At 30.4% G+C, this 15519-nt stretch overlaps 1 protein-coding gene across 3 annotated transcripts in view; it reads left to right on the top strand.

Moving 5' to 3' along the window:
* The first annotated feature begins 290 nt into the window (after positions 1 to 290).
* LOC140439257 (uncharacterized) overlaps positions 291 to 15519 on the top strand; it is a 48832-nt gene continuing 33603 nt past the window's right edge. The window contains exons 1-2 of one of the 3 annotated variants that reach the window (XM_072529058.1): positions 291 to 481; positions 2811 to 3233. In XM_072529058.1, the coding sequence (XP_072385159.1) occupies positions 2844 to 3233 (390 nt within the window). In that variant the 5' untranslated portion in view covers positions 291 to 481; positions 2811 to 2843. The other 2 variants (XM_072529059.1, XM_072529060.1) reach the window with 2 other exon arrangements.

Here is a 15519-nt window from a genome sequence, read left to right as displayed (position 1 = left end):
TGATAATTCTTAATGTGACTAAACTTATGTTTTTATTAGCGAACAGCAAATAAATCATTTTCAAGAAAATAAAATTGTGTCGATGACCTCAAAGAAGAAATCAACGTTGAAAAGAAAAGAATTGAAGAATTAAATAAAAAATTGCTCTTCTATGAGAAAGATAACAATCATTTGAATGTATATGTCCAGAGATTAGAAAAAGAGGTAAATTTACTTAATAATCTGTTATTTTTTAAAAATATATTTTATAATTTTGGTCCACTTGTTGTAATCGATGTTTACTTTAGAATTCCGAGTTGGAAGAACGTTGTACAAATCATGCCAAAAACGAACAAAACTTGAGAAAAGATCACCTCGATCTTAGAGCTCACCTTGACTTAAAAGAACACGAAATTACCTCACTGACCAAAAGGAACGATGAATTAAGATCGCAGTTGAATGATAAAATGTCTGAAGTTGAGAAGTGGTGAAAGAACATGAGGTGAGTTTATTTTTTAAGAGTAATCTGTACTTCCTAGATATTTTTATTTCTCTTCAATATCTGTACGGTAACTACGTGACCTAACAATAAAATAATAAACTCTTTAGATTAAAAAGTATATTGTTCGGAAGCTATTTCACTCATTACATAAATCAGCCTGAATTTGACAGATGGCATGGTTTATGTTGGCTTTGAGGGTCGCTGTGATTTGTGGTTTATTTGCATCAAACCACGATTTAAAAACCCCACAAGAAAGAGTCTAATGGGGTTAAATCGCACAATCTCGGTGGCTAGTTCACATCACCTTCAAGTTTAAGAAATTCAGACTGCACTCCGTCTGGTCCTGGAGCTCTCCCTTCTTTTAGTGATATTATGGCTGCTCCTATTTCTGTCTTTCTGTTTGTCTTATCTGATCTTTCTCTGTATATATAGTTGTATTGTTTTATACATAGAGTTATTGTTCTTGTGTTTCCTTCTTTCTTCCATCAGCTGCAGAATCTCTCTCGTCATCCATGTCTTATTCTTACCTTTTTCGTTCTTCATAAAATTGTTCTCGTGTCATATTTTTTTAGAGTTTTTCCGCCTGTTTTCTTTAACTTGGTTCTACACACGCTCACTAAAGGATTGTGGTCAGATTAAATATCAGCGCCTGGGCAGGTTTTAACACTGTTTAAACTATTTCGATATCTTTTGTTAACAAGTATATAGTCTATTTGGTTTCTTATAATAACGTCTTCTCCGTTATCTCTAGGTGATTTCCACGTATACAGGCGTCTTGGTGATAGTTTGTAAAATGTGTTTAGCACGATTAAGTCATGTTCAGCTGCAAAGATACTCATTGTTTCTCCTCGTTGATTTTTCTCTCCTAATCCATAAGGACCAATATGTTGTCCTTCTTTTCCGTTACCTATTTTAACATTGAAATCTCCCATGACTATAAGGAGTTCATGTCTCAGTATATCTCTTATAAAGTTGCTTATTTGTTTGTAAAATTCTGATATTTCCTCATCACTGTGGTCTGCTGTGGGTGCATAAAATTGTATAATGTTAGTGTTCATCGGTGATGTATTTATTTATAACAAGAGGATTCTATCGTTCACTGATATGAAGTTGTTGACATGTTAGACTATACTTTTAGGTGTGATAATTCCGACTCCATTTTCATATTTACCATTTTCTGATCCTGAATAGTATACTCTGTATTCTTGTATGTCACAATAACTTGAGTCAGGTCACCTCATTTCGCTTGTGCCCATTATCCTATTTCCATGCGTTCCATTTCTTTTATTGTGCATTGGATTTTTTCTGATTGAGCCATAGTCTAAACGTTCCAAGTGGATATTCTCTTCAGACAATTCGTGTGGATTTTTCTTATAGGTGTGTTATTGGGCATTTCACAGGGATTTTGCGTATTGACGACCCGGGAGGCCCTGTAGTAATGGGACTCACCTCTCTTGCCGGATCTCCGATGTCCATGACCAGTAAACGAGTTTGTGTTGTGTTGTACAGCCATTATGATTGTACTAGAGATATCCATAGGGATCTTTAATAAAGTGGTTTCTCGTTGCCTTCTATATTCTTATACCGTTGACCAAACTACTGATTTTTCCGCCTTTGGGGCCGGTTTCTCATCCCCAGGACAAAAGAGAGCCCTACCACCTACCAACTCGTCCGCCCGAAGCCATTGGTTAGCAAGTGGGGGATTGCTTACACCGGCAATCTACCTGTTGGTCCACAGGAGGTATTTTATTTCCCTCCTACCCACCGGTAAACCGGATCTGACATTCCCCTATCCGTCACCTGGGGACACGCTCTCTAGGAGTTACAGGTTCCCCCGGGAGAGGGAATATTGTTGTTACTATTAGTTTACTATTTATTATCTTTGTGAATTATGATTAATTTATATTAAAGATAATAAATAATATTATAATTCCACAAGAAAATAGCTTCAGGACAATATTAGTTTATTTATGAACGTGTTTGTTCGAGAGCTTTCTGCTCTAGGTGTCAATGTATTGTTTATTAATATAGCTACATCGCAGCGAGCTCTTTCATTTTAATCTGCACCACTATATGTAATTATATCATTGTGAAATCCTCCCAATTTTTAGTTCGTTTTAGGTTTCAGTTTTGACTGTTGTTTATCTTATATTTTCTAGTTTGCGCTATGTCTATCGTAGTCATACAAACCGAATAGTATCCATGTTTATGTGAAGCATGTAGTTAACGGACAATCAATCCTTGTTGTATTATAATATAAATCCAAGTATGAAAAATTTGTACAGATATTTGTAAACATAAGAAAATAGAAATATGCTCTCTATTTCAGTTGCTGGATTCCAAACAGCAGGGCCTGGAAAAAATGCTCTCCAAACGCTACTCCCTTTCTTCAGACTACAACACATGTCTGGATGAAATGAGCTTCCTAATGCGAGGTAGTACAATCCCTATATACTCGTCCCCTTTAAAAAATAAATCCTTTTCAAATAGCCCTTCCCTTCGAAAAACCGTCCTATCCCCCAATCCGAACATGTTGCAACAAGTGCTTGGGAGCACGCCGAAACAATGCAACGGTTTGGGCATGAGGAAGGCTTTTTCTCTTAATACCATGTCCACTCGGTCTTTACCTAATATCTTTTGTTTTGAACGTTCAACTGTAGTTCAAGATCAAGTGAGCGACATCGAACAGGATTCACAATCAACGTCTATTGGTGCTGTTACTTACGAATCTTTGCAGACTGAATTGTTTCAGGTGAGTAAATACATATTTGTTATAGTTATAATTGTTTCTTGAATATAACAAGCCGGTGTTTAGTACTAATTTGTTTATATTTGTCTTTATAAAATACTATTTTTGTTTCACTATGTTACAAAACTTGGTAGATAATTTTCTTCCTATCTTATAGTAAAATTTTAACATTTTATGCAAATCAATCAGTCTAGTCTTCCATATTTTTTAACATATTTTGGACATAAGTCTTTAATTTTCTATCTTTGTTACTTTGTTTTTTAATTCAGTTATTGCATTTATTGCCCGGACTATCGAAGTGCGTAGTCGCACCCCTATCCTATTGGCTCACAACACAGAACGCAACCTGTTTACAGTAGTTATGTAGACACCCTATATGTTCTAGAAACGGTATTTTCCGAATAAACAAGAATCTTCCGAAGAATAACAATCTTATCATATATAAAAATAACCAAATTATTATAAACATATTTATATTCTAGAATTATTTGTTTATTATAGAAAAACTATAAATACTTAGCATTAGGAATAATTGTCGCTATTGCCATTGTCGTTGTTAAGTTATTAAGTCGGGCTATTGTCGTTGTAGTTGTTGAGTTGTTATTAGAAGTTATTACGATTATTGTTATTTAGAGGTTTGTGAATTAGAGCACTTGTAAATTATTTAATGTATATAAGTAATTAAGTGTAACAGTTCAATAAATAGTTTTTAAAAACCTCACGGTGTTTTCAACAAACTTAATTGGCGCAGTCAGTAGGATAGAAGAAAAGAAGAATAAAAAACACCGTTAAATCCAGATACAAAGAAAAAATAAGAATTGGGAAGCTCAAGAATAAAGCTTTGGTTTCAACCATTTATCCCGGAACATACGCTGTAAGTAAGAGTTACTTATTCCTTATATATTGTCCTATCCTTTAAAATTTGATATATTTATATTTGAATTGTATTATTAGTTGAATTATAGCATTATTGCTTTAGCAACTTTTTGAAGCATTCAAATACTATTATTTTATAACGTATAAGAAAGTAACTTATTAATTGAAAAATAAAGTTTAAAAAGAATATATATTATTTCATATTCTAGACAATTTAACGAAAATAAATTGTTAATAGTTTGTGAAAGTTTTGATTATTATTATTCTATAAAGAAAAGAAATATAGTAGTAAAAGTTTTGAAATTAGTTCCATATATTGGATAAATTAAAGAAAATTATTTAAATAACTTTGTTTATGATAAATATAAAAGATAATTTGAATATTGATATAATTGCAAGACAATTTGAAAACATGTCTATCAATAGTAATAACCAACAACCAACCACATATGCCGCAAAAACTGCAGCAGAATTTTTACCGACATTTTCGGGAGAGATATCACAATTAGAAAGTTTTGTAATTAGATGCGATAAATATTATCAAACTTATGGTTTTACAGAGGATAATAGCCTTAATGATTTTGTTTTTAACGTAATTTCGTCAAAATTAAGAGATGACGCTTTAAATTTTATAATGTGTAGACCAGATTTAAATTCATGGCCTTTAATAAAAACCGCGTTAAGAGAACAATACGGGGATAGAATCGATCGACAAACATTGACTAGAGAATTTTTATGTATGAGAATAAATCATAAAGAAAATATTTTAGATTTCATATCAAAAATTAAGAAAATTAAATCAAAATTAGAAATGAAAATATATACAGATCCTGAATTATCTCAAATCAGAAAGCAAATGTTAATAGAACAAAATGAAGGAAATGCACTTGACGTATTATTAGGAAATGTAAATGATAATTTAAGAATGTTATTAAACATACAATCTCCAAAAACATTAAATGAAGCATGTGAAGTAGTAAATCGAAATTATTATCAAGATCAACGAATAAATACCTTATTTAAAGAAAATAAATATATCCAAAATACACCCAGAAATTATAAAAATCCCAAATTTCATGAATATCATTCAAATAAAGAATATACTCCACGTAATTATATCCAAAACTTTAGACCTTCTTATAATCCTAATTTCAGACAATTTTCTCAAAATCATTCCCAACAACAATATTTTCCAAGAGGTCCTATCAATATTCAACCTCGACAACTTCCTCCTAAGAAATACTTTTCAAACGAACAAGTATTTGGAAAACAAAAAAATGTTTTTTCTCCAAAAAATTCCTATAAACCCACTAATCAGCCAGAACCAATGTCAGTAAGAACAACAAATACATATAGAGGAAATAATAACTATGAAAGACCAAATCATTTTAGACAAACAAGACCTGCAAACTTCCAAGCAGAAGAAGTTTATAACATGCAAAATGGAAATAAAGAAGAGATAGAACAACCATGTTGTTCAAATTATTTTGAAAATGAAAATTTTCACTATGCCAGGATAAACCCCAAACCTCCGTATCAAGAAGAAACGGACGATTAAAAAAATACGAAATTAATAATGAAATTCAAAACTCTTTACCCTATATAGAATTAGAATACCCAAAAATGAAATTGCTAATAGACACTGGTTGTCACATATCTTTAATAAGACCCGTAATTGCAGAACAATTTTTTCCAGACAAAATCTATCAAAAAGAAACACCAATCTTAACGTGTACAGGTAGCAAAGTTGCATCGGCAGCAGCACAGATTCCATTATTACAAGAATATAATTATAATGAACCTTTAAATTTTATATTATTCAATTTCCATGAATATTTTGATGGAATATTAGGATTTAGAGACCTGAAAAAACTAAATTTTACTCTTGATATTCCTCGTAACTGCCTTTATAATAATAATATACAAATACCCCTTCACTATAGGAAAGATTTTAGCTATCAAAATATTGAACTAAGCCCTTATAGTGCTGTCACTAAAGAAATAAGAACATCACTTCCAAATAATCAAGATTTTTTCATATCAGAAATACGGAATAAAGATGGAACAATAATTATACCAAGTGGTATAATACATGTAGAAAACGGAGTAGCAAAATTAGAAATTTTAAATTACGCAGATAAATCACAAATAATAAAAATTAATGAAAACTTTCTAAGTGGATGTGCCATATCTCAATTTAATGAAACAAATTATGAATGCTTTAATGCAGAAATTGTAAATCAAAATATATTTAATAAAACTGATGAGAAAAAGAATATTTCTCACCAAGATATATCACAAATACATACTGAACATTTAAATAAAGAAGAAAAAAATGCTTTAATGAAATTGATTAATGAATATAAAAATATTTTTTATAATAAAGAAATACCACTGACATTCACATATCGTATTAAACATGAAATACGAACAAAAGATGAAATTCCTGTTCATACTAAATCATATCGTTACCCTTATATACATAAAGAAGAAGTTAAAAAACAAGTAGAACAAATGTTACATGATAAAATAATAAGACCATCATATTCACCATGGAGCTCTCCAATATGGATTGTCCCAAAGAAAATGGATGCAACCGGTAAGCAGAAATGGAGAATGGTCGTAGACTACAGGAATTTAAATGAAAAGACAATTGATGATAAATACCCAATTCCAAACATTACGGATATTTTAGACAAGTTAGGACGTTGTAACTATTTTACAACACTAGATCTTGCATCAGGATTCCACCAAATTGAAATGGAATCAAATTCTATTGAGAAAACAGCCTTTATGGTTGAACATGGAAAATATGAATTCCTTCGAATGCCCTTCGGACTAAAAGGATCGCCTTCGACATTTCAACGAGTAATGGACTCAATTTTAAAAGATTTAATTGGTAAATGTTGCTTAGTATACATGGATGATATAATAGTATACTCAACATCTTTGCAAGAACATATCGTAAACCTAAGATCAATATTTAAAACACTTGAAGAAGCTAGATTAAAAATACAATTAGATAAATCTGAATTTTTACAAAAAAGTGTACAATTTTTAGGACACGTAATAACACCAGAAGGCATAAAACCAAATCCCAATAAAATTTCAGCTATAAAAAATTTCCCTATTCCAAAAACCCAAAAACAAGTTAAATCATTTCTTGGACTAATAGGTTATTATAGAAAATTTATTAAAAACTTCGCAAAGTTAACCAAACCATTGACTACATGTTTAAAGAAAGGAAACCAAGTAAAACACACAAACGAATTTATAGAATGTTTTGAGACATGCAAAAACATACTAACAAATGAACCAATTTTACAATATCCAGACTTTTCCAAACCTTTCAATGTAACGACGGATGCATCAAATTTTGCAATAGGAGCAGTTTTATCTCAAGGTCCTATAGGCAAAGATCTACCAATTGCATATGCATCAAGAACACTTAATCAATCAGAAATTAATTACAGTACAATTGAAAAAGAACTCTTAGCGATTATTTTTGCTGTAAAATATTTTCGCCCTTATCTTTTTGGAACAAAATTTAACATTGTTTCTGATCATAAACCCCTTCAATGGTTATTCTCTTTGAAAGAACCAAATTCAAAATTAGTAAGATGGAGATTAAGACTAGAAGAATTTGACTATACAATAATATATAAGAAAGGAAAATTGAATAAAAATGCAGATGCATTGTCAAGCATCGAAATTAATCATATTGATAAAAAAGAGGAAGATATAGAAAATGATAATTATTCAATAATAGCAGAAATCGATGATGAAGAGAACAATGAAAGATTATTAGAAAATTTTGTAGATGAAACATATGAACTACCAATTTTAGATCAGAATATATTAGACGATATCATACCAAATACAGAAGAAACAAAAGAAAAAGAAAAACCACGGATAAAAATCTTACAAAACATAATAATACCACCAAATAATGAAACTCCAGGATCATTCAAAGAATCTGACAATGATACAATACATACAAATAAAGAAGATCCAATTATCAATATTCCATTTACAGAAAAAAGTATTAATACTTACAAAAATCAAATAATAATTTTAAATAACAAAGATAATAATGTTAAACATTCATTTGAGAAAATATTTGATAAAAATAGACATTTTTGGTATATTCCCAAAGTTTCGACAGAAGAACAATGGATTAAATTGATAAGAGAAACTATAAAACCACATAACACTTTTTGTTTACATTTTAAAAATGATGATTTAAAAATTCCATTTATTAACTACATGACAAAAAAGTTTAAACATAACACATTTTCGTTGGTAATTTCAAATTTAATGGTCACAGATGTACAAACCGAAGATGAACAAAAAGAAAAAATAAAATTCTATCATGAAACAAAAACAACACACAGAGGAATAAAAGAAAATTTAATTTCACTTAAAAGACATTTTTATTGGCCAAACATGGACCAAGATGTTACAAATTATATTAACTCATGCGATTATTGTCAAAAATCAAAATATGAGAGACATCCTTATTCTTTGATACTGAAACCAACCCCTATTGGAAAAAATCCATTAGAACATTTATATATGGACACATTCCTATTCAACGGTTGTAATTTCTTAACAATAATAGATAGTTTTTCCAAATTCGCGCAAGCCTATCCTATAAACTCAAAAAACGCTATTGAACTAACAAATAAATTTATTCATTATATAAGCCACTATGGAATTCCTCAAAAAATTACTTGCGACAACGGTACAGAATTTAGAAATAATGTATTACAAGATTTTTGTAAATTACATGGTATAGAAATACATTATACTACTATTTACAATCCAAACAGCAACAGTCCTGTAGAAAGATTCCATTTAACTTTAATAGAATCACTACGAATTCTTAAAGAAGAAAAACCAACTATTTTAATGAAAGATTTAATCAATTATGCGATACTAACATACAATAATAGTATACATTCTGCCACAAATTATACACCCTTTCAAATTTTAAGAGGACAACTAGATTATAAAGATCCTTTTGAGAAAAATGAAAACGAAAGAGTTTCACAATATATTCAAGAACATTCAGAAACATTAGATATATTAAATGAAAAAGTTAGAGAAAAAGTATTAACAAATCAGACAAAAACTTTGACAAAACTGAATAAAAAGAAACAAACAGATTTAAACATTGACATAACAAAACCCTTATATAGACAAAAATACATTGATCCCAGAGAAGAAAAAGCTTCACCACGATACACTAAAATAAATAAACCAGAATTGGTAAGTGACAATAAAATTAAAACAGAAAACAAAACTTATCATTTAAAATTACTGAAACCACAACGTTTTGTTTCAGATACTCATCCAATAATAGAACATGAGGTTCATGCTGATAACAGTAATATTCCTAATATGGAATATACAAACTAAAGTAATAAGTTTGAAAATAACAAACTTAAAAAACCCAATATTACCTGTACAAAAAGGTAATTGTAAGATTATTACAAATAAACATATATTTATGTATCATATTAACATTAGCAATATATATGACGTAACTAATAAAATAGTATATGAATTAAATAGTTTAAGGAAGATTCAAAAAGATAAAAATAATAATTACACAACTATATTAACCATCAAAATAAACAATGGTCTCAGCCTAAGTACAAATATTAAAAATAAATTAGAATCTTATATAGAACCTAGAAAACAAAAAAGAATTAAAAGAGGACTAATAAACGGTCTCGGTAAAGTAGAAAAATGGCTTTTCGGAACTATGGACTCTGAAGATGAACTATATATAAAAAACTATTTTAAAATATTAACAAACAATGATATGTTACTACATAAAGATTTAACAAAATTCCAAACTGTATTGTTCGAATTATCAGAAAAATATACAAAAACATTCCAAATACTTTCTGATAATCAAAAAATATTAAAAAATCAAATTAGATCAATTTCAAATACAATCGATAGAATTCTTACAATAGAAGATATATTTCCATTAATGATGATGGTAGATAATTTAAATTATCATTTAAGAAATATAGAAAATGTCATTAATAATATAGAAATTGCTATATCCTTTGCAAAATTAAATATATTACATAATTCAATCATTGAGCCAAAAAGTTTAAAAAATTTAATATTAAATTCTGAAACTTATGATTCATCAAAACTTCCTAAACTTAATAATTTTATGAATTATTATAATTTATTTTCGACACAAGTGATAATTAAAAATGAAATAATATTATTTAAAATTTATGTTCCATTAATTTCCGATACATATAAATATTTCAAATTATATCCTATTCCGATCTCTAACCAAATAATTATTCCTCAATACCCATTCCTTTTAATCAACTCTTACGAAGAATGGTCAACAAATGAAGGATGCCCCGAAGTCGAAAATTACTACTATTGTAAAAAACAATCTCTTCAAAAAGCTGAATCCTGTATAGTAAACCTAATAAAAAATGGTGAAAATAAATGTCAAAGTATAAAAGTGAATCTAACCCAAACAGATATTCAACAAATTAATTCAAATCAACTAATGGTGCTACCCATGGAGCCAATAAATATTCGAGCACAATGTGAAAATAATGGTATTTACAGAATTATCAAACCTTCAGTTATCAACTTTGAAAATTGTAAAATAGAGATTAATGAAAAAGAATTTATACCAGAAAGAACAGTACATGAAGAACTTATATTCGAGTTACCAGAAATTGAAATAAGTCAAGCAAAAGATAATTTACCACCCATACATATTAAAGAAATTGATGTACAAGGAATAAAACAACTGGAGAACATGGCAAGAAACATGAAACCTTCAAATCTTCAAGAAGTATCAAGAAGTCACCCATGGTCAAATACTGTGATTATTATAATCATATTTATTATCATTTTTGTTTTTAGCTATTTTAGATTTATTAAACCAAACTTAAACAAATGTAAGAAGAAAAGAAATCAAGAAATTGGCCAAGAACTTCGTCCCATGGCATCGCAAAATAAGAAAACCTTATTTTCCGAACTTAAGGAGGGAGGAGTTATGTAGACACCCTATATGTTCTAGAAACGGTATTTTCCGAATAAACAAGAATCTTCCGAAGAATAACAATCTTATCATATATAAAAATAACCAAATTATTATAAACATATTTATATTCTAGAATTATTTGTTTATTATAGAAAAACTATAAATACTTAGCATTAGGAATAATTGTCGCTATTGCCATTGTCGTTGTTAAGTTATTAAGTCGGGCTATTGTCGTTGTAGTTGTTGAGTTGTTATTAGAAGTTATTACGATTATTGTTATTTAGAGGTTTGTGAATTAGAGCACTTGTAAATTATTTAATGTATATAAGTAATTAAGTGTAACAGTTCAATAAATAGTTTTTAAAAACCTCACGGTGTTTTCAACAAACTTAATTCAGTTTATTTAAAAGGGGAAGATCTATTTTTATCATTTGACTACCCAAGAAATGAAAAAGGACAACTCTACCTCTTCGCCCTAAGCGAAACAGGTTTTACATTTTGTTTGGTACAAATACTCTTTTTCCCACCCACCCACTGAACTCAGTTTATAACTATATCACGTACTTCCTACAATAATCGGTACCTATAACCTATAAATATTACATAAGCATAGTGAACAAAATATCTCGTTTCTCGAAATTCTCATTTGTATTCAATCAGCAAAATGTGAGCGAATGGACGACTAACGACTCGCCTTGATTTTGTCTCTTTTTATTTATCTGTTTCCAATTTTGGGTGCGATTCTCAATTACCGTTTGAATTTTCGAATAACGCACAACTTTTTAACCCGTATTCAACGCATTAGTCACAAATACCCATATATACGTTAATTAGAAACTCGTATTCAACATACTCTTCTTATCAGCTATTTTTATGATCTTAAAAACGGAGACGTACACATGATAAAGAAATAGTTGTTAGTACAGAACCGGATTTTAAAAAAATCACGAAACCATGGAAGACAAATGCCTGGAGTGTGGTGAATATTTTATTAAAAGTAAAGAATTTTGTGAATGTGAACTATGTGGTCGAAAGATACACTTTTTTTGTGCGGGTTTGACAGTCGATGTTGTGATTCTTCTGCGGAAAATATCGAAGAAATTTATAAGAAACTTTTGCGATACGTGCTACAAGGAGGTGACGCTGTTGCCACTTCTTTATAGACGTTTTAATGAGATGGAAGAGACAATTGAAAAACGTTTACTGGAGTTGCCGGTGGCCTTGAATTTACATACGAACAATGTTAATGTTAGTATACAATGAAATGTATAATGCATGGTGGTGGCCGACAGTTAGTAGACAGCTTAATTTTGGTATATATTTTATGCGATTTCCACATCCATATTTTATTTTTTTTTATAAAGATTTATGCAAATTAATTAATAATTTTAGAAATTTTTTATATTTCCAGAGCATCAAGCTTTTTTGAGAGTATTTTTTTCTTTTTTTTTTTGACATTATAATTATGGCTTTATAAATAACCAAAAAATCGTTATTTTATTTTAAATATTAAGGTGAATTATACAGAAAACACAATTTTACTGAAATAGCTAGAAAATCCTTTAAAATAAGAGTTTGTGAAATTATTTTTGTTAGTTTGTTGCATAATTAGCTTCAAAAGTCGATGTTTTGAAAATTATTAATAACTTTTCTAAAAATGCACAAAAAACAATTTCGCGTGATAATTGGGACAATATCACATTTATTCAGCTATAACAATTTCAAGAAGTTTCTCTTAACAGTTATTGCAAAATTCTGCTTTACTTACTGATGATTGTACAGCTGGTTTCTAAAAAAACTGGGCTATGCTAAGGTTTCGATTTTGTTATTCTGGAGCCATTGGTTTATTATATTTGCGGTGTGAACAGGACAATTATCTTGTTGGAGGATAAAATTATTTTCTGTATACACTGGGAACACTTCTACACTGGGAAACATAATGTTTTCTAGAATATTCAGATAAGCCAGCCCAACAAACCTGCCACACAACACCATACCATTCCCATTTCTCTAGATGAAATCCATCCCTAGACATTGGTGCTAAAATGACCAGCTGCCTCATCTGTAAAGATTACCCTGTCCCAAAAATCTTGATTTTGTAGCTGATAGTTTAAAGCAAATATAAGTCTTGATTGCTTCTGTGGTGGTGTAAGAGCTTGTTTTTTTCTGCAGTTAGGTACCTAAGACACGATGCTTTAATTCTGCGCCAAGTTATTGTATTTCTTCCCGGAAACTGTGACATAATTCTTGCATTTTTCGCATCTTCAAAGGGATTCTCTTCTAATCTCTGCAAAAGCGTACGATCTTCATGAGCGGTAGATATTTTTGGTCTACCAGAGCCTTGCTTTCTTTCGAGAGTTTCTCGTTCTCTCCATCTTTTATTAATATTAAAATCTGTTGGTTCTGCTTACGTTAAAATAGTTCGCTACGGTAGATAGTGACCAACCATTTTCTAATTTCGTTACAATTTTTGCTTTTAGTTCTTTGCTAGGATGTGGAGCAATTTTTTGAGGTTCAACAGAATAATTTACCTGACAAATTTTGAGATTTGGCAGTGACAGTGTAAATAATAAGTATTTATCCTTAAAAATACACTGCTCAATTTTCTACAAAATACGCTTTAAGAGTCATATCAGTTTTTTTAGGAACCAGCTGTACAATGATTTTTATTGTCTGGAAAAAGTTCTTTTTTATGTAATTTCCGTTTAAAATAGGTCTTATTTTTAAAAGCCACCGCCATACAGCATGAAACAACAAGAAATGACACTAATAATGACAACCGTTTTATGTGCTCAAGCAGAGTAACTCTAAGCAGTGTTGCCATAGTTATACAAAATATGTTATCTTATGAAAAAAAATTGAAGATTTTAAAATGAAATATTTTAACATTTTATTCTTAACGACTTCGCACATAAAATTACTGCTTTGATAGCAGATTTAGGTTAGTTTAGGTTTGGTTAGCTTTTATCTTTTAGCTGTCTTTTATCACCAAATTTATAAAATCAGTTAGAAACATGTATCAAAGAGTGTCTTAGGAAAATCGTCACCTCTCTGGTCTATTCAGATGTACATGGTTGGTACATCAGTTACCGTATCTTCATCACTTACCAATATCTTAAGGCGGGTACACATATGCGAGCAGAACTGTTCGCGAACCGTTTGTGAACGCTATATTCGTTAATTTGTACGACGGGACGAACCGCTTGCGAGCTGTTCATTCGTTGCTCGTCAGGAACCACAGCCTGTCGGTTTTTGGGACGAACACAAAGAATGTTCGCAGTTAAATTTGGACGGAGTTCGAGACTATAAATTGTTTCTGCTAAGTGTGCGATGAGATCATTCGGTTAAACAAAATTGCTGAACGAGCGCGGCTTATTCAAAAGTAACGAGAGAAATTAATAACAGATAATGTAAACAAAATACCGAAATGTTTAAAATAACGAAGTAAATTAATTCTTAGTTTGTTATTAGATACTTAGGGTATTGGATAGCCTGAACATAAACATATTTTCAACGAACTCTTCGCGAACAGCTCACGAGCAGTTCGCAAACAGTTCGGCTCGCATATGTGTACCCACCTTTATATTAGATCACTAACTTGTATTAACTGGATATTGTTGATCTATTATTTGGATAGTAACTAGTCTTCCACTTTTTTGTCTTTTGAAACCTCGAGTTTAATTTAGTAGTCGGTCCTTGACAACTTCTGTAAAAATTCCTATGGGCATTTGAATTCCACAACTCGCTGAATTCGTCGAATTTCAGCATTCGCGTGTAAAATACTTACAGTTTGTCAGATGAGGTTTTTTTCGTAAGTTTTTCGTAATAGTTAAATTTTTCTTAAGAAATGTACCATTTTAATAATGCATAAAAATTTACTATTTTTTAAATTTAAAAATATTTTCTTGTTCTGCTACTCTTATCTAATACCCGCTTTACATGCAGCTCACTTCCGTGGCAGTAAGCCAGGAATTGAGCAGGGAAGTTGGCAGCTTGAGCATTACTCATGCCACTGCAGCTGTCGTAGGCTTCCTTCGTTTGCGGCTTTTTTAACGGAAATCAAAGTACTTGCAGTGCGAGTGACAGTGACTGTTTATATGCTGTAATGCTGTATGCTGTTGACTGTAAATTTTTCGCTAACTATGGTTGAGTGGAGCAATGACCAAGTGCTGAAGTTTTTAGAGCTATATGCTAGTGACAGATTGTTGTGGGATTCTTCACGAATACAGACCACGAAAAAAAGCACAATGTACCCGATACGGTTTGTCCTAAATTTAAATTTGACCCTTTAAAACGATATTAATTGCTTTACAAACTTCAACTTTAAATAAATAATGCAAACTTTGGTAACTATCCCAAGTGACCAAATATCGT

Source organism: Diabrotica undecimpunctata, chromosome 4 (genome assembly GCF_040954645.1).
Source record: "Diabrotica undecimpunctata isolate CICGRU chromosome 4, icDiaUnde3, whole genome shotgun sequence".
In the NCBI taxonomy this organism is placed as follows: domain Eukaryota; kingdom Metazoa; phylum Arthropoda; class Insecta; order Coleoptera; family Chrysomelidae; genus Diabrotica; species Diabrotica undecimpunctata.
This window is presented reverse-complemented; position numbering and strand designations above follow the sequence as displayed.